The sequence below is a fragment of the Myotis yumanensis genome, unplaced genomic scaffold (assembly GCF_028538775.1).
Source record: "Myotis yumanensis isolate MYYU_CA2020_CCGP unplaced genomic scaffold, mMyoYum1.0.hap1 SCAF_17, whole genome shotgun sequence".
Lineage (NCBI taxonomy): Eukaryota > Metazoa > Chordata > Mammalia > Chiroptera > Vespertilionidae > Myotis > Myotis yumanensis.
The window spans coordinates 20,151,789-20,171,760 of NW_027223768.1; the positions used below are offsets into that span (position 1 = coordinate 20,151,789).

General features: G+C 47.1%; 1 protein-coding gene across 1 annotated transcript in view; it reads left to right on the plus strand.

The window, feature by feature from the left end:
• The first annotated feature begins 8,356 nt into the window (after positions 1 to 8,356).
• The window catches only part of PAPPA2 (pappalysin 2), a 216,731-nt gene continuing 205,115 nt past the window's right edge, over positions 8,357 to 19,972 (plus strand). Inside the window, exon 1 of the mRNA XM_070396761.1 lies at positions 8,357 to 9,275. Within this exon, the coding sequence (XP_070252862.1) occupies positions 8,357 to 9,275 (919 nt within the window). The remainder of the gene's footprint in view (positions 9,276 to 19,972) is intronic.

Consider the following 19,972-nt stretch of genomic DNA (forward strand, 5'->3'; position numbering starts at 1 on the left):
ATGAGTTGGAGGACAGTTGACAAGCTTAGGGGTTCAGACTGCCTTGGTTTCTGTTCCTGTCTCCAGATGTGGCTATGGCCTTCAGAAAGGCTGGGCTAGGATTTACAAGGGAAACTTTTTCTCTTTCATAAACCTGTCCCCTTTCCTAAAGACATCTTGGGTGTGGGGGAGGCGCAGCCATTTTTGAAATATTTACACATGGACCACATTTCAGCAATTAAATGACACGAGTACCTTTCAGTATTTAGAATCTGGGCTAAAACCTGGAGTTCTGTGTCAGAATTGACCTTAACCCAGGAAGTATATATTTCATGATAGTTAATAGACCATCAACTAATAGCTATTATCAGTATTAAAAGTTTGTATTAGTGATAATAGAAAACTCAACATTCATCCATCTTGTATGATTCCTCCCAGACAGAGTGAGTGAGCTGGGGAAGTAACTGGTTTTCTATTTATAACTAGTTGTTATATGTGCCTTAGATTTCAATGAGGACATGATGGATCTGAGGGTAAGGGTAGTGAAGAAAGGAGTCTGGGGATCTGTGGAGGTACCTTAGCATTGGCAGGAGCGGAGCTTGCCCCTGGCTGCTGCTATCGCTGGGGCTATGTTTCTTGAAGGCATCGGACCCTCAGTTAGGGGAGACTTTAGGAAAAGACCTAATAGAGATCTTTCTTCGAATCCAGAGAAATCACTGGGATGTCCTCCTCAGGACAAGTTTCATTTTGTAGTGTGGGGACTCAGATCATAATCGACATGCATTTATATCCTTCACCAGGACTCAGTGCATATGACAATTAAGAGCGAAGGCTCTGGAGACAGGCAGTTCTTTTCAAGGTGGATAGGCTAAGATAAGCTGCTTGAACTCTCTGTGCCTTAGTTTTCCCATCTAAAAATGGGTCTCATAGTGCAGCTATCTCATAGGTTAGCTGTTGGATTAAATGAGATAATTTATGTACATTGTTTAGTAGATTTGCATTGACTAGCAGTTGCTACATTGAGCACATAGTATGTGTTCAATAAATGTGAGCTGCTACTGTTATGCTTAATTTGAAAATGGGGATAATAGAAGTACCCACCTCGCAGGACTGTTGTGAGGACTGAATCAACTCCTGTCTATGAAGTGACTAGAACAGTGCCTGCCATATTGTAAGTAATACATGTTAGTTATTATTAATATTGTTGTTATTACCATCTTGCGGGGATTCTAGCACAGCTTAAAATGTAAAAGCCATTTCCATTGAATTATTTCCATGCTAGTAATATGTGTTCTGATATTTGATTTGTTAAGTACATGACAGTGGCCCCTATGGATTGGACATCTTCCTCACTATAATAACAGAGTTCAAAAGCTTCCCACATGCTACCCCTATTTCGTGTTATTTGTGCATGTTACAGTGGATTTATATTGGAATATATGGCTTTCTTTAAGGACTGAAAGTTCAGGGGTGTCCAATGCTAAGGTACACTTGAGTCTCCGAGATATCTGCAGGAAGTGGGCACTGGCTGTGGTTTATTTAATAACTGAGAATACAGAGTCTTCGAAAAGTGTTGGGTTGCAAAATTAGGGAATCTCAAATGTGATCTGGAAGGGAACTTAGAGGTCTTCTATTCTACTCTCCTTATTTTACAGATTACAGATTGCTCAGAGAAGTTCATTAACTTGTACAAGATCAGGCAGCTGTTGAATGGCAGAGCAGGGGCCTAACCACTGGCCAGTGCTTACTTTATGATTGGTTAGGGTCATTAATTGATTGGACTTGGACTAGAAGCCAGTGCTGCTCCAGACAGTCTGGTTCCATGGAGTCCCCGTAGGGCTAAGGTGAGAGAGTCAGTGCAACATTTAGGCACAGAGTGGCCCCTACCCATGGCCAAGCACTGTCACACTCTGCTTTGGTCATTCCCATCCTACAGGATGCAGATAGAAGAGCACCATCTTGAGAATCAAAGGACCCTGGCTATGCCCCAGCTCCATTTCTCCCATGCCCAATGCCCAGGTTCACTAAGGTATAATTTATACACAGTAACCTTTCTGAGCTCACAGTTCTTTGAGTTTTGATAAATGTATACAATCATGCATCACCACCACAATCAGGTTAGAGACTAGTCCTGCCACCCCAACCTCCAGTTTCTGGCAAGCATTCATCTCTTCAGTCTCTGTAGGTTTTGCCTTTTCCAAAATGTCATGTAAATGGAATCATACGGGATGTGGCCTTTTGAGTCTGGCTTCTTCCACTTAGCATAATGCACTGGAGATGTGTCCTGGCTACATTCTGAGTGTCTGCAGGTCAGGCAAGTTGCTTAACTCTGAGCCTCGGTGTCCTCATCTGTAAAGTGGGCATAGCACCTGCCTTGCATTTGAGTCATTGTGTTAGGAGGGAAGAATGCACAGGAATGTGCATTAGGTCAAAGGAAATGCAAGTATTCACGTCTATTTGACATTCTTATTGCAAGGTTGCCTTTTGCAGACCCAGGGTAACAATGGCAATCCTAACTGAGGCAAATCTCTGCAGAGCCTTTTTTCTTCTGATAAGCAGGGCAGGATCCTTCTCACTGGTAAACTCTCCTCCAGCCCAGGCCTCCACAAGCTGATCCAGGCTGGAAATGTTACAGGAAACACCCAATAGGAATTGTCCCCAGGGGAACTCCATCTCTCTAGCATGTCACCTCTGCCATACATCCCTCGAAGGTGGGAAGCCTAACCTGTGGATGAAATGCTTTCATCTATTTGGATGAAAGGCACTACCATTAACACTGATAACACGTTATAATAGTAACAGTGTCATGGAAAAGAATATGATTATAATATGAACATAACGGACTCCACACAGTTCAACAAAAAGGGCCTCCCTTGGCTCATCATGCACAGGGAGGAGTGAGAACCCAGATCTGCATTTCCTTGCGAGTGCTGTGCGATTCTGAGTTACAGAACACACAAGACCAAACTATGGTCCCGAATAGTTCTGCCTGGATGTGGACCCAGAGAGGCCAGTCTCTCCTACTGCCTTCTAGTCGGATTGGCTGTGGGTGGCAGACAGCAAGACGGGTGCAGATAGCAGGGGGAAAACCTGGGCTGGGATTCAGGAGACCTGGATGCCATATGTGGCCGGCCATTCATCCTGCGACTTCACCCCTGTTTCCTCACCCATGAACAATGGGTTGTACTAGGTCATAGCCCAGGGAATCTCAAGTGACCCCCGTAAGGGATAGAGACAGAGTCCCAGCTCAGGACACTGGAGACTGGGGAGAGGGTAGTAGGGTGGGGGTAGAAAGCAGTAGCCTGTGGAGCGAAAGCCTTCAGAGAAGCTCACTCTTTCCAGCACTAGTTGAGTACAATCCCAATAAACATATTGCTGAAATGTTTGCTTCCGGGTGTCATTTTAGACTTCAAGTAGCTAAAACGGATTTTGCTCCTATATATAGATACTGCATTTGGTTGTGTTCTGGGAGGCTTTTATTACTACGCTCCCTGGCCGGCTCCCAGCTGAGCTTTTCCCTCAAGGGATCAGGTTTTTAGAATCGGAAAGTCAGAGAGGATCCATGACCATATTCAGGGGTCTCCCCCCACCCCCACACGCCCCGCCACGAAAGCTCTGTACTGCAGGTGGACGCCAACTGAACTAGCTCCTCCCTTTGTTCAAAGACTCTTAATAGTAATGGTGACAGTGCAATTGGAAACTGACCAGCCCCACTATGGCAGCAGATGCAAGCAAAACAGCTCTGATGTCCTATCTTAAAGGAAATATATTATAAATTGGGTTGAAATGAAGTGCAGATTATCACAAACAGCTCAATCTTCAGATAAGACCCAGGACCCTCCATGGCAAAGCAAAGAGAGGGACTGTTATGGTGTGTTGTTTTTTTTTGGGGGGGAGGTGTGGGTGGGTGGATGCCTAAATTTTACTGTGAATTCTCCAAGGGAAGATACCGCTGGGAACAAAAAGGTGAATGAAGGAAGGTGTGAAGGTGGCTATTGAAGGAAGAGACAGAGGCAGGAAAGGAAGAGGAAAGAGGGTTTACTTAAAGAGACCATGCAGAGCCCTAGCAATCTGATTTTTAAAAAATGTGTTCAGTCAGAAACAGTGAGCCCCTCCAGTTGCATGTTCTTTATTATAAAACCCAACCTCTGCCCCATCCGAAAGTGTCTCCCCTCACCTGCCTCTGGGATTTCTGGACGGTTAAGCATCATGGGTCTAAGCTGCTTTCCTGGTCTCCAGATTTTAGGTGCCTCACCACCTCCTTCTCTGTTTTTCTTCCTCTCTGTCTCATTCTTCCCTCCTCTCTCCCCTGCTCTTCTTTTTTAGTCCTTTCTCCTCTCAGACTTTTCTCTTCTCCCTTTGTCCCCTTCCCCTCCCCCTTCCAATTCACCCTTTTCTTCTTCTACCCCTCCCCTCCCCCTCCCTCCTTCCCCCTTTCTCCTTCTCTTTCCTCCCTCCCTTCTCCCCTTTCCCCCTCGCCCCCTTTCTGTCCTCCTCCCCTCTCTCCTCTTTCCATTTCTCCATCTCCCCATCCCCTCTCCCTCACCCCCTCTCTTTTTTCCTCCTTCCCCTTCCTTCCCTCTCCCTCTCGGTCCTTGTTTATCTCTAAGCTCCAATTTCTTCCCTTATAGATTTACCTGCAGAACAAGACACCGCTCCTCTTGCAAAAACTGTTTAAGAAATCCATATCCTCTCCCTTCATTCCTTGGGCATTTCAGAAATGATATTCCTCCCCCAACTACCCCGTCAAAATAGAATAAATTCAGCCAGCTCCTGCTGTGTGTCCTTAAATCCATTCCCTCTAGCTTAGCTGGTTTGAAAGCCTGTACCCTAGAAGGGGCCTCCTGCATTTGCTGGCAACCCTGCTCCAGTCTGATCGCCACAGATAGTGCTTGGGAGTGAAAAAAAGGGGGAAAAACCCTCTCGTTGGAGATTTCAAAACAAATTCTACCAGCTTTCAAATCTGTGCACTTGCGGAGTGTCAGGGCTTAGGGGAGAGGAGTAGGGGACTGGAGTGTGGGTGTTTGTCATAAACAAATAAGCCCCAGAATTTATATATGTGTTGAATGTGCGTTTCCTTTGGCATGTTTGGTGGCTTTCTCCCTGGCATTCAGGGTGGGTGCTGTGGGAGTCTGACTCCTCTTACACTTTCAATGGGGTCTGGTGTGTGTGTGTGTGTGTGTGTGTGTGTGTGTGTGTGTGTGTTGGAATTGGGGGGGGGGGGGTGGAATTGCTGTGTTTTTGATCTGATCCACTTGACAGATTATCTGAGTCCAGCCCACCTTTCCGCACATGTCAAACAGATGGGATCATGTTAAAAGCCTTCAGAGAGCTGTGGCTGAGCGGTGGGTAAGGCAGGGAGGGGGAAGAGAGGAGGGGGACCGAAGAGAGAGAGGGGCACCTTCTAGTGGCTTTGTGTTTTCACACGTTGGAACTGACAGGAGCCCTGCTTCTCCGTGGGGGGCATCTTGGGGGTTATGGGGCCGATGAGGGGTGGGATGGAAAGGAGGGCGAGAGGTGGGGTGTTGGTGGGCAGGGTTATGATGTCACAGCAAAAGTTACAACAGGAGGAAAACACAGAAATGGTTCAACATTTTTTTTTTAAACTTTGGACTGCCAAGAGCTGAAGGAAAGTGGTGAGCAAAGGAATGAAGGGGAGAGAGAGAAAAACTAAACTGGAAGCTTGAGTTTTGTGTAGCTTCTTGAAAGCTTATGAATGGATCCTTAGCAGCTGAGAGCCAGGAGATCTATAGGGGATGCAGATCATTCCCACAGTGACAGGGGAGCAAAGCACGTGGGACTCTTCTTCCTTGCTGTGTTATCCCTCCTTCCTGAAATGAATGGTAGGAATCCTTTTTCTGAGGGTTGTGGGGGTGGCATGAGGGAGGGGAAGTTTACTTCTCTTTTTCTTACTAGAGTATCTTCTCTTCATTTAAACTAAGGTTCCTCACTTTCCTTTCTTTCATGGTTTCTTCTTCTTCTTCTTCTAATTCTTCTTCTTCTTCTTCTTCTTCTTCTTCTTCTTCTTCTCTCTCTCTCTCTCTCTCTCTCTCTCTCTCTCTCCCTCTCCCTCTCTCTCCCCCTCCCTCCCTCCCTCTATCTACTTTTATGTCTCTTTCTACGTCTCCCCTCTACCCCCTTTCAAACCCCCAATCTTTATTGAGCTGCTTCAGGAAAGATATAAAGAAATTAAGGACTGAGTCAGGAGAGTGAAGGGAGATGTGGAAATGATGAGAGGAATGACAGTCCAGGATTGAGTGATTTGTTTAGTAATGTCCACGTGCCTGGATTGATATCTTCTTGGGGGACTTGCTTTGAGGCTCCAGTGGACCCAGCCTAGGGAAGCAGGACATGCCCCTGATGGGGTATTTGGGGTACAGTTTTCTTAAAGCAAAGAAGTCAGTGGTTAGCATGGGTAGAGGAGTTTAGAAGACTATGAGGAGACCCAAGGCAGAAGAGGTAGCATGATCTTACTCCAGACGATATGAGCTGTGGGTTTTCTATATGGGGCAACACAAACAGTGATTTTAGATGTGTAAGTGATTTCTCTTATTATTCAGTGAAGAACCCAATATATTTCTCTTTTACATTGTGTCCATCTGAGGTCACACCCCCTTACCTGGAGTGTGTATGCTTGCGCGCGCGTGTGTGTGTGTGTGTGTGGTGAACACTCACGTGTGTTTGGGGGGTGGTACTCCTTGAGATTAGCCTGCATCTACGCAAACATTATTAGAGAGGTTAAAATCACACTATTTATTTCCCTATTCTATCCATTCATCTCAAATCAATTGAAAAAAAACCCACTTGCTTGGGTTTAGCTGTTCATTTTTTCAAATTACTTATTTTGAGCATCTCATTTGTTTATTTGCTCACTCAGCATATGGTGACTTTTAGTGACTTCAGAGTGAGAAACTTCAGAGAGAAAAACAAGATCTGCGTAGTACACCCCCATGGCATTTCTACTTACTGCTTCTTATAGCAGGAGAATTGATGTTCTCCTTTCTCCTAAGGTGCAAGCTCAAGTGAATTTAGGTTATTTTGTTTTAAATCCTGAGTGATTGAAATAAGAAAAAGATTCAGGAGGTTTGTGCAAAACAAAAGAAAGATGCAAGTGGCCCCTACAAGGCAGGTCTGCTCCCAACACACGTGTGTGTGTGTGTGTGTGTGTGTGTGTGTACAGAGGGGAGTGCTCCAACACCGTATTGATTGTTGGCTATTGATTGTGTAGGCTGCGGCTGCAGAGAGAGAAAGCCCGAGATGTTTCTTGGGGAAACCAAGAGTAGTTTCTGTCCCTTGTGCCTCGGTAAGGTGGGGAGGTTTTCAGGAGGAAGGAGGGGACAGGGAGTGGGTGGAGTAATACACCGAACTTATTAGCTTTGACATCATCATTGTCTTTAAATGAAACAACCACGAAGATAATTACAGGCAGAGAGGAAGGGAGACGGGGGAGCAGGAGGGACCGGAGTGAACAGGTCCCCTGAAGTCTATGCTCTTGTCCATTTTCCCAGGGACTCGCGAGACTCCCAGGAGATCAAGTCCAGGGCTCACAGACTCATAAGGTTATTAGGACATCAGACTGGCACCCCAAAGGAGAACTTTACAGAGACTTGCAACATACTAACAAGTTGGAAGGAGATTAAAAAAAGAAAAGAAAAAAGAAAACCTTCAGCACTCCACCACCCCAAACCCGGAGCTGAGGGAAGCATTCTGACCTGCAAGGCCGACTGGAGGCTGGCTGGGCTCTGGCTGAGGACACATCTGGAGAGTGCAAGTTAAGTACCAGCTTGGATCTTTGTGCACCCAGCTTCTTTTTGCCCTTTTAGATAATAAGCATCATATTCTGTGTCTCTGCAAACAAGTTCTTCTAGTCACTGGTTTGGAGACAAAGGTATTTTAGGGTGAGGACTACAGAGAAGGTAACTCCTGAGAAGGAGTAAGATGAAAAGGAGCGAAGGGTCTTTTTAATGACCAGGTAGCCAGGGCCCTGTGTTTGTGAGGGAGTGTGTATTTGAGAGGCTTTGGCTCCTGTCCACGTGTCCCTCCTCTAGAATCAGCGAGGGGAGGGGCTATTGAAAAGGGGGAAAAAAAGAAACCTGAGCTCTCTGGAGGAAATTCAAAGGAACCCAGAGAAATGAACTTCATCCTGCAAGGCTGAACTAGAGCAGGGAGAGAGGTGAGGGGGAGAGGTGAGGCGAGGCGTGGAGGCCACACTGGCAGGGCACCCGGAGCAGGTAGCCAGGAGAGGCACTCTTTTGGGGCTGCTTGAAAAAGTTTGGTTTGTGAACAAAACAGTTTCCCCGGTGACTGTGAATCCACTGCTGTGGATTGTGGTACCCAGAGATTGACTTCTGGATCTGTGTAAAGAGCTGGGCGAAGTATGATGTGCTTACAGATCCTGAGAGTAAGCCTGCTGGTTCTGGCTGGGTGGGCACTCAGCACTGCCAGCTCTGAGCCGGGCTGGACACACAAGAGATCCCTGGCTCAGAGGGGACACCTCAATGAGATGCTGTCAGAGGGAGAACGCTGTTGGCTGGGGACCAGGATTCGAAGACCCAGAGCTTCTCCCCAGCATCACCTCTTCGGGGTCTACCCCAGCAGGCCTGGCAGCTCCTTGAGGCTCTACCCTATGGGGGACCAGGGCACCCACCGTGCAGGACGCAACAAGCCAGCTGCTGAGGGAATGGCTGTGAGCAGTGTTCCCCTAGACCGGACTGCACATGCAGCAGTGAGGACTGGGGCTGAGCAGCTGGCAGCCCTGAGGGTAGGGGATGGTCCTATTGGACAATGGGAGCTGCTGGGAGATGATGACACTTATCTTGACGATCGAGGATCCAAGGCGTCTCTAGGTGAGGCTGGGACTTGGGAAGGTTCAGCCACGGCTGCCACCATCATCACCACCTTCGCACGCCAGAAGGAGCCCAGACCAGAGACTCGAAGGAAGGGTCTGGCCAAGCCCAGGCGCCGCCGCCAGGTGGTGAAGGGGCTGGCAGAGGGTATGCGGGGATACCTGGATGTCACTCCCCAGCATTTCCGACCTTGGCCTAAGCGTCCCCTTATGCACGAGGTCAGAGCCAGTTCTTCAGAGGACAGCGTTCAGAATGGCAGAGGGAATCCCTACTGGGAAGCAGAGACCTCGAACCCCCACGGAGGAGGACTGCCCGTCTTGTACTTCTCAGGGAGGCGGGAGAGGCTGCTGCTGCGCCCAGAAGTCCTGGCTGAGGTTCCCCGGGAGGCGTTCACAGTGGAAGCCTGGGTGAAGCCGGAGGGAGGGCAGAGCAGCCCCACCATCATCGCAGGTAACGGCCCCTCCTGGGATCCCTGGGCTCCTTGGGGTGCTGCTGGCCTCATGTTGGATGGGGTCAGACCTAAGGGTGCAGAGGGGAAGGGGACAGAGCAGGAAAGCCAGGAAAGGCCAGCCAGGAAGAGGTGGGTAGAGCCTTTCTTCCCCAGCACAGCAGGACTCCAGACCTCCTCTGTAGTAATGGCTCTAACCACAAGAGCATCTGTCCCTGGTATTGATTTGTGGGTCTATACATGGTGCTGGCACTTAGGAGACCTCTGGCCCCCTCTCCTACTTCTTAAAGGGGACGACCTCTGGTTCTTTGTCCCTGGGGACAAGGTGTCCCCCTCCACCTCCCATAGTCCAGTGCGAGATACCCAGGCAACTTTAAAGCCCCAGGAGGATTCAGGGGCCTGGGCAGTGAGTCACGGCCAGGGAGCAAGGTGGCCAGGGCACAGACACTGGGTCTGAACTGGGTCTTCCTTTTCTTTGAGAAGTCCTGCAACTTTGCAGGTAGCTAGTACCTGTCTGGGTCCTGGGGTCCCCTAATAGTCATGTGTGAGCCTAGGGACATGAGGGTCCACTGGAAAAGGTGGGCACAAGCCAGGACCCTGTTTTCTAGCCCTGGTTATTGTGAGAGGGACCTAAAAAAATACACCTTGTATAATTCTATAGTTTTCGTTAGAAGCAACATTGGGAACATTACCCATGTTTATTTTCCATTATACCCAGGTCTTTTTTTTTTCACGGAAAGTCACTCAGAAGAAAAAGGGAAATATTGGGATTAGGAATAGCTATTTACCGTGCCTTATTGGTAGGGGGACGAATTTCAAGCAAGGGATGGGGGGATGAGATCTGCTACTCTATCATTTGGCATCATCCCTTTGCATCGTCTGGAACAGATCCTCACACAAGGCTAGGCACATGTAGAGCCATTTACATCTTATTAATTTGGATCATTCACAACACCCGTGGATATTTCCACTCCTATTACATGGACAGGGAAACCAAAGCCATGTGAAGCATGCCAGAGGCAGGCTGGGAATGGAGCTTCTCAGCCCCAGTGCTTGACAGCTGTCCAGATTAAAGACTTCTCAGGTTGCTGGATGCCTGCAAATAAGTTTCAGACTAGAGGAAGAAATCTGGAAGGAGGGAGCCTCTTTCAATGGGGTGTTGCTGGAACATCCCTGCTGGACTCACTGTCTCCCCCTCTTTGGCTGTGATTTCTCCGTTGGAAGCTGGGATTCCCAGACTCTAGAGTTGTGTGGTTTTGCTTTATTTTATTTTGGGGTAGGAGAGGGCGTGAGGGGAGGGGAGAGAAAAGGTGCTGGGCTGTAAATAGGTGGGGGTAGAGAGAGGAGCTAAGGAAATCCTTATTCTGGGGCCAAATGGAAGAAATAATGAGATGATTATCTGACCAGAGTTGGCAGTGCCACCGTTTTTCCCAGATGACATCTTCGTGCTGCCTGATCTGGTTTCCTGGTACCCATCTGCCAGGGAAGCTGTGTGCTTGTCTTCTACACTGAGACCCTCGACTCTGCTTATCCCTACTCTCGCGGTAGCAAGATGGGGACCTGGGATCAGTTCCCTGGCTGTGAGGGATTAGAGAAGGATCCAGCAGGAATATAGGAGGAAAGCTCTTAGAAATAATTGCTTTGGATTGTTAAAACCCAAACCTGGGGAGACAGACTTTTGATGGTGGGTACCTGACCCCTGTCCTGACCCTTCTGTGTCCTCCTTTCTCATGATCTGCACGGAGCAGAGTATTATCCTGATTTGATTCCGATTATAGCATTCCTTGTCACCCCTCCCCCAGTCACCCCCTGTCCATCTCCTTCCTTTTCTCACCTGTCCATCATCACCAATGGCCCCCCACCTTGCCACAGCACACACACTCAGATCCTTCTCCATTGTGCCATCTGAACTTTTTAAACCTCCTTAAGCATGTAAAATTAGGCAGGAAATCTTTTGCAGACAGTCTAGCTTCTGGGGTTTCTTTCTCTTCAAATCATAGTGGCCCCTGTGGTGTACTGGTATTTCCCCGGAAGTCCACACCAGGAAGGTCAAGGAGAGGGAATACCCAAGTCTATCTCCTCTTCAACTTCCAACCTATGTCTTCCTTCAGGCTTGCGCTCATCAGAAAAAAATTAAAGAAAACTTGGGTAAAAGTCTGGGAATGGTGAGGGCTGGGAAGGCCTTCATGCTTCAGGATTCTAGTAACCAGCCTCCTGAGGGTGTAGGTCCTTGCCTCCTCATTGTGCTTAGTTTCTTAGGCTTCACTGGGGCCCCCTGGTTGTGAACCATGCAGAGGTCAAAGGTTGTCCCTCTAATGCAGTGATTCTCAACCTGTGGGTCGCAACCCCTTTGGCAGTTGAACAACCCTTTCTCATGGGTCACCTAAGACCATCCTACATATCAGATATTTACATTACGATTCATAACAGTAGCAACATTACAGTTATGAAGTAGCAACGAAAATAATTTTATGGTTGGGTCACAAAACTGTATTTAAAGGGCCAGAAGGTTGAGAACCACTGCTCTAATGAATAGAGCTCTCTGATTTGCACTCATCCCCTCCCATCAACAGAACAGCCCATCTTCCCTCTCTTACCCTAGCAATGGCTCGCTAGCGGGCCACTGCTTGTTCCTGGAATGATTGGCCTCCACTTACAGAGAATGGCTACTATTGAATCGGGTTCCTGGGAGCAAAATACCATTCAACCAATAATTTTCTGCATTCCACTGATAGCCCAAGTGCTGCAAGACTTGGCTCCCACACTTTTCCAACAGCTCTCAAACCTTAAATTCTATATACGTAACTTAGACCTAGTTTCCTGGTTCTCAACCTACCCACCTTGGGGCATTTTCTCTTCATCAAAGACCTCAAGCAATTCAGCCACAGCAGCCATTGTAGAGGGACCCCTGAGGTATGGGGCCTTGGGGAATACTTCCCACACGGGCACTAGGTGGCAGTGTTGCTTCATGCACAGTAAAGTAGGCCAGCCTCTGGAAGCCACATAGTGGGGAGCCTGTCTGGCTTCCTGAAGGGCTGTCCCTGCCCTGGCCTTTGGACTGTATTTAATCTTCCCCTTCCAGAGTGTTGCTGGTAGGCATCCCTTAGGGTCAGCTTCATCCAAGTCTTTTTTTGCAGGGCCTATGAGAAGGGGCTAAAGTGACATTTGGGGTGTTGTGACTAACTTTGCACTTATAGCAATGAGTAAAGTATATAAATGTCAAATTATTATGTTGTACACCTGAAACTAATATAATATTTTATGTCAATATAATTAAAATGAGCTTTACATTCCAGAATGAAAATTAGAAGGAAAAAGAAAAAGAAAAATATCAACTAGGGTTACCTACCTCCCCTCTCCCCAACTCCCACATTCTTCCAAAATAGGAAGTTGAAGTCCAGAATGGGTTGCAGAATACTGTTATTTAGGGCCGAGGACAACATAGGCGCCACTGACTATGTGCTGAGATTCTCTCTGCCTCTGAGAGGGGAATAATGGTGCTGGGGTCCCAGCAAATTGACCTTGTGAAGTTGCCCATCTCCTATAGCTCGGAAGCAGGGCAGCAAGGTCTAGGCAAGAGCTGGGGGCAGCTGCTTTGGTGGAGGGTTTGGCAGGTTAGGTGTTCTTGCCACCCAAGAGTATCCTGAGGTCAGGGTCAGGAGCCCATTTGGATGGGGCATTGGAACTCAGCAGTGAACATATGCCAAATTCTGCCTCGTCCTGGTGTGAAAACTAAGCTCCAGCACCCACCCCTGAAATCATCCAGTTCCTTTTCCTCCCCCTCAACTTCCTTTCCTCTCCTTCAACCCCAACATACACAGAAGAAACCCTTTTAATAGGTTCCTGCTCACCTGTAATTGATTTCAAATGTTCCCTGGAGTGGCCTAGCTGAGGAGCCACTTGCACCTCCAGTCAGCAAGTCCTGGGCAGGACTGGGGTCTGAGCCCGGGTTTCTTCACTCCACAAATATTTATGGATTGCCTTGCCATGCAAAGCGCCATGGGGAATACAGAGTTGTCTAAGAAACTGTCCCTGACTTGAAGATGAGTCCTCCTCCTCCTGGAATCCAAGTTTCAGAGCGTCTCCTGGTGCAGAAATTGGGGTCAAGACAGCCCTGGAGTCAGATCTCATTGCTGACACTTCTCAGTGCCGGGATCTTTGGCATCCCATCGAACTTTTCAGAGTCCTGGTTTCCTCAAATCAAAATATGAGATAAGGTCTTGCAGAGAAGTTATGGTGTCTAAGTCAGCCATGTATGTAGAGTGCCTGACACCCGGCTCGAGCCTCGGTCTTTATTTATGATGTGGCATTTAGGACACAGAGGCCATCAGGACTAAGTAACCTTCGTATGTTTGGTTCTGGCCCACAAACCTATAACTTTTACTTAGGTGGGTTATCAATTTCATTTCCTTAGATGTTGGTTTGCTCATCTGTCAAATACGAATGGTTATAAGTAGGATTTTTAAACACAATGGTCTCAAGATGATTGGGAACTCAGTAGAATCAGAGGCCTGCAAGAATTCTGTTGAGCCTGGGCAGTATTCATTCTAATAACCTGGACAGTGGTACTAAAGCTTCTGTAAGGTCACAAATGCATTGGGGAATCTGATGAAAGCTGTGATCTCTGCCCAGGAAAGTGTGCAGTTTCCTGCAGGTCACACAACTTTCAGAGTTCTCTGGATTTCCTGGTGGCTGGAGGCTGCTGACCTTGGGTTTAAAGCCCCTTGTTTAGGGCTTGTTGATAGATTTTTCTGTTCTGAATGAACCTGAGCAATGAGGTTTCACAGGCTGTGGTAGCAACCACTCTTTCCAGTAAGGGCACTCTGTTCTGAGAGGAGGAGTTTTGTTCATGTGGAAGATGGAACTTCGCAGAATACAGATTCAAAGAATTTCAAAGGAGGGCCACCTGTGCTACCCCCTTCCCCCTTTATCCAGCAAAACTCCATGGTAGCCACCGAGCCACATTCATGCCTTTCCCAGAGCTCCTCTGAAGATGAGGGCCCACCAGTCAGCTGCCTCTTCAGACAGCGCAGCAATGGTCAAAGTCAGTGTTTGCCCTGGACCCAGATGTGCATCAAAGTCTTAGCAACCCTGCCGTTTGAAGAATCATGGTGTGAGAGGGCTGCTATCAGCCCTTTGGGCAGGTTCTATTTGCCCACCGTGACTAGGATGAGATCCCCGAGTTTGCTTGTGTGGACAAGGCAAATTAACTTCAGTGTACAGGAAACGTTTTTATCCAGTGGCTGTTTGGCTCTCCAGAAGAGGCAATGTTTGGTTGTAGAAGTAAAACAGCTGTCCATGTGCCCCCTCCTTGCGCAGTCCACACCACTGCCTTAAGCATGCAGCCTTCCTGGATTCCCTGTGTGAAAGAGATCTCCTGTGCTTCCCAGCATTCAGAGTCCATCAAATGCTGTCTCCAGCGTGCACATTGCTTCCTGCCTTGTTAGTTCTACATGTGACTCATTTCTATCTGTATGCATCTCATTTCTATCTACTAAAGTGCTCTAGGAGCCATTGCATGTCTGATTCATGTTTGCCATCCAGACTACTTAGCACAGAGTTAGAGTCTCGGCTGTTTTTACAGAACAGATGAAGTAGAAACTTAGATGGCTGGATGTCCATTAGGAATGAGGAATCTTCTGACACTAGAGCTCTTTGTGGGGAACCGGGGCAGTGGGCCTTCAAATTTGGCTGTTGCCACCTGAGCAGATGTCTCAGGGGCTTCTGAGGGGAAGTGCCAGGTGCAGGGCTCTACTCCCACCTTCAGCAGGAGTATCTCCTATTTCACCTGTTTCAGGTGAAGAAGAGTTTAGTTACTTTCAAAGTTGTAGTTACTTATACTATAGAGCAGAGGTTGGTAGACTACGGCCTCAGAGCCGCTTCTGGACCAAAGCTGAAGACTGTTTTTGTAAATGAAGTTTTGTTGGAACCCAGCCACACCCAAGTGTTATCTGTGGCTGCTTCCATGCTAAGTGGCTGGGTTGAGTAGTTGCAACAGAGACCGTATGGCCTGCAAAGCCTACATTATTTACTATCTAGCCCTGTTTGTCAGCTCATGCTCTGGAGCATTGCTTCTCAAACTTAGATATGCATAGAGATCACCTGGGATTCTTCTTAAATGTCGTGGCTGCCATGGGAATCCCCCTCATAGGGGATGCAATGAGATTCACAGGCCTCCAACGACGATGGGTGCTTTGCTGACCAAGGATGCAAGCACTGGGCTCGGAGGCCACAGATGCCTTGGGGAGGCAGGAATAAAGGCACACCAGTTCCCGAGAGAGAGTCGGAACTCCTCTGATAGCCTACTGTCTTGAGGACTCTCAGACCTTGTAGAACATTCCTCAGACTGCATGGCTTTCACTCAAACTTTCTTTCCTCTTTCCTTCTCAGGCTTACATCATGGACTGATATCTCTCCCAGCCTTTCAGCCACCCATAAGACAGTCTCTGAATCTGAGCTTTGGTGGTGCTCGGGCCGGCAGGATTTGGGGCCTGCTGTCTAACTCCCAAGTGTGGGATCTGGGACTCGGGTGGCTCATGTCCAGGTGACAGCATAGAGAGGTTTTCTCTGAGCACGACTGTGTGATTGTCCTACTCATCACATTCCAGCTTCAGTGCCTGACACTGTGACTTCCCATTCTGTCCTTGTCCCCAGCCTTCCCTTCCTGCCTCTCTCTGTGGGGCTGGAGTGCCATTCACTGTGCACTCCCCATCCTCCTCAGGAATGAGGTGGAAACCCTGGGCTCTCGTTACAGTTCTTGAGTGGAGCACAGGAGTGACAGGGGCAGGGCTGAAAACTCAGAATCACCTTTTACAGCCCCACTAGACCTTCCTAGCTGCCTGTCCCCCTCAAGGCTTTATTCTCTCCCCCCTTGCCCCCTCCTTCCTGCTCTTGTTTATTGTTCCTTAGGGGCTGCCAATCTGAGTCATTCAGAATGTGCACAGGGAGGCCTGGCTCCTGCTGGTTCCCTTCCTATTCTGTGCCTTGGGGAGGCCAGATAAACAGGAAGAGGAGGCTGTACCTTAGTTGGGATTCTGAGCCCATATACCCTGAACATTTGTTGCCTTCAGTTCCTGATGCCATAAGCAAGTCCATAATTCCATGTTTCTTCCCTTCAGTACATGGAATTAGGTTGCTCTGGGGGCCTGTCATGTCCCTTTCTGCTCACATTATACAACCTATAATGCTAGCACCTTCCAGAAAGCATAGTTCTATGTTAAGTTTGTGTCTGAAAAATAATAGCTTCCTTTGCTTCTCGTGTTCACGACCTGCTCTTTGGACCTTTTCAAGAAGAGAACCTCCAGAAAATGAAGCATGGCAGTCAAACAAAAACATCCCAGTCTCTTTATGAGTCAGAAGTGCGTGGCCAAGAAGAGCAGTTCTGTCCAAATATGCAATATGGTCACTTGAACCCAGAGTCTCAGAACCGTTTGAAGTCAAAGCATTGCCATGACAACCAGTTGGGATAACAAGGCCAGTCATTATGGCTCATTTCTGAATTAGAAACCCAGTTTCCAATCAGAGGGGGAAGTCACAGTGCTTAAAAGTTTATCAGCTGAGATCCTAACCAGAACCTAGCCAGAGAACATGGCAAAAGATCCTGGACAGAACCTGGCTACAGAACTTCACTGGAGAACCTAGACAGAACATGGCAAAAGAACCTGGATAGAACCTGGCTAAAGAACCTGGTGACTGAACCTGGCTGGAGAACCTGGAGAACCTGGCTGGAGAACCTAGCGAGAGAACATGGCACCAGAACTTGGTTGGAGATCCTGACCAGAACTTGGTTGGAGTTCCTAACCAGAACTTCGCTGGAGATCCTGGAGGGAGAACCTCGCTATGCTAATGAACTGAAACCAGTTTCCATGTCATTCATTCTTCACCGACTCCGTCCATACCTTTGGGGATCCCTGGACCCGTTGGGGTTGGACCCCAACAGCCGGCAAGGCAGGTGGGGAAGCTCGGCTTCCTCTGTCACTGAAGCAAGCAAGCCTCCCTGTTCGCGTCAGCTGCCTGGCTGCTGGCCGCCATCTTGGTTGGCAGTTAATTTGCATATCTCCCTGATTAGCCAATGGGAAGGGTAGTGGAGGTATGGCTAATTACCATGTTTCTCTTTTATTAGATAGGATTGCTTCAAATATTACAAAGAGTAGTACATTTGTCTCCTTTATTTTTCCCCTTGACCTCCCCCCAGCCTCCCCTACCCCCCAGTGTTTTGTGTCCATTGGTTATGCTTATATGCATGCATACAAGTACTTTGGTTGATCTCTAAAATTTCTTTCTCCTAACAGAAGACAGATTTGGTCTTAGTTCACCTGCACCTTTCCAACTGCAAGTGAATGAGATTCAGAGTGACTCACTTCTTTGTTCTTTTTCTAATGGCTATAAAATATACATAATATTTGCATAGGGTGAAAAAGAAATATATCTTCACATACAGATGTTATAAAAATTTAAGAACTCAAGGACAGTATATAAATATAGGAAGCATAAAAATGCTAAAGGTAAAAAAGCCTTATGCATTCATCAACAAATACTGAGACTAACCTGGTCTTGTTCTAGTTGCTGAAGATATAACAGTAAACAAAACAGAAGAAGTCGGGAGGTAGTACGTGTGATACAAAGCAGTGCTGGGTGAACAGGGTGGTATGGTATTTAGGTAGGATGGTCAGGGAAACTTCCTCACATGAGTGGGCTATGAGTTCCCACATTTCATCCATGAAGTAGAGAGTCACTCTACTTCACAGAAATTTCATTCTTGGAAATACTTTGACAAATTTAAGAAAGCATCTACCAAAAAGAGCCTATGTCCATCTTCCTATGGAAAGAAATACCTGTAACATTTTTTCAAAAGAAGTTATTTGGTCCCAGCTAGGTAGCTCAGATAGTTGGAGCAATGGCCCAATATGCCAAGGTTGTGGGTTCCATCCCAGGTCAGGGCACATAAAGGAATCAACTATGAATGCATGGATAAGTGGAACAACAAGTCAATGTTTCTCTCTCTCTCTCTCTCAAATCAATAAATGAATGAAACTTTTTAAAAAGTATTAAAAAAATAAAAAATAAATAAAAGAAGCTATTTGGCATGGAATGAAGGTTGTTAAAAAAAAAAAAGTTTATCAGCTAGTGAGTTGGCATTCAAGCAGAGACTCAGCATTTGATAACTTTTATACACATGATTGCTGTACATTCTGGGCCTGTTAGGGACAAAGTAAAGTTGTTTGGTTCTGTTTGCTCATCCATCCATCCATCCATCCATCCATTCATCCAACATTTTTTGAGCTTCTATTAGGCGAAGTATTAGGCATTTAACCACATGTTGGAGAATCAGGAATGAGTGAGGCAGGGGCTGCAGCTGGACAGTGCTCATTGTCTACTGGACACCGACCTGGAGCTGATTACAGCCCAGCTGTTGGGAAGGCTAGTGCTGCCTAGATGAGTTTGGGGATGCCTCAAGGCTAGGAAAAGATAGCTGGTGACCAGACAGAGAGAAGGAGGCCTGGGAGGCAGCAGACTTGGGTAAAAGAGGACAGAGTTATTAGTGTCTGATGGCACGGGGACACCCAACAAACCAGCAGTCCTGAAGTGGGCTCATTGGTCATAGCAGTTAGGAAATTGCTGGTGACTTTAGAGAGAGCAGTTTCACTGAGAGTTTGGGGGTGGTGGGAAAGGTCTCCACATTCTAGCAAGAGGAGATATGAATGAGAGGTGAGGGAGTGAAGACAGAGTGGATCTAGTGTATTCTACACAGAAACTTGGCATGAGGAGAGCTGATAAACGTCAGAAGTAGACAGAGATTCAGAGAGGTTTTGCTTTCAGCTAAGAGAGATGCAAATTTAAAGGCCACATAATTAAGCACTAGTAATCTAAAGCAGAGAGAACATAAGCACACAGGAAAATAATGGAAGATGAAGTCAGTAATGTAAAGCATGCAGATGCAAGCTCAGTTGTTCCAAGAAATTATTGAAGTCACTTGACAATCACTCATGTAGTACTTACTCTGTGCCAGGTGTGACTGTGGTCACTTTATAAATATTAACTCGAGGAGGGAGATGGAGAAGTTGAAGCACAGAGAGGAAAAGGGCATTGGCCAAAGTCACACAGCTGGTTCATGCAGTACCATGATTTGACCTTGAGGGCTCTGTCCCTAGAGTACATGCTCTTATCCAGGATGTGAAGCCGTCTCTGGATTTTAGGGCAGGAGCAGTAAGGAGTGAAGGGCCCCAACCTGTCTCAACTAAACCCTTGTTTCTCAATCTCACTTATCCTGTGTCCTTGACTGCAGCAAAGGGCTCCATCTATTCAGGCAAGGGCCCAAATCGCGTATACCTAGGGAAGGTTGGTCTCGCCCATCTGAAGAGGAGGCCAGGCAGCCTTCGCTGTTTCTGTGCTTTCTGTGCTCTTTTCAGATTCTGCAGGTAGCACCAAGTTCTTTTGTTGGGGGAATGGAATTGTTTTAACATAAAACAGGTAGTACTTAGCTCAATTTAATTTTTAACCTACTCACTAATTCATTTCTTTAACAGATGTTTATTGAGCACAAAGTAAGTACTCAAGAACTATTTTTGAAATAGACTCCAACTTTATGCAGAATAAAAATAAACACTAACCACAGCAGAGGTCTATTTTAGACATTGTTTGTGTCAGGGCACATTTATTAATTTGAAGTAATTGCACAATAGAATATCCTTCTAATTCG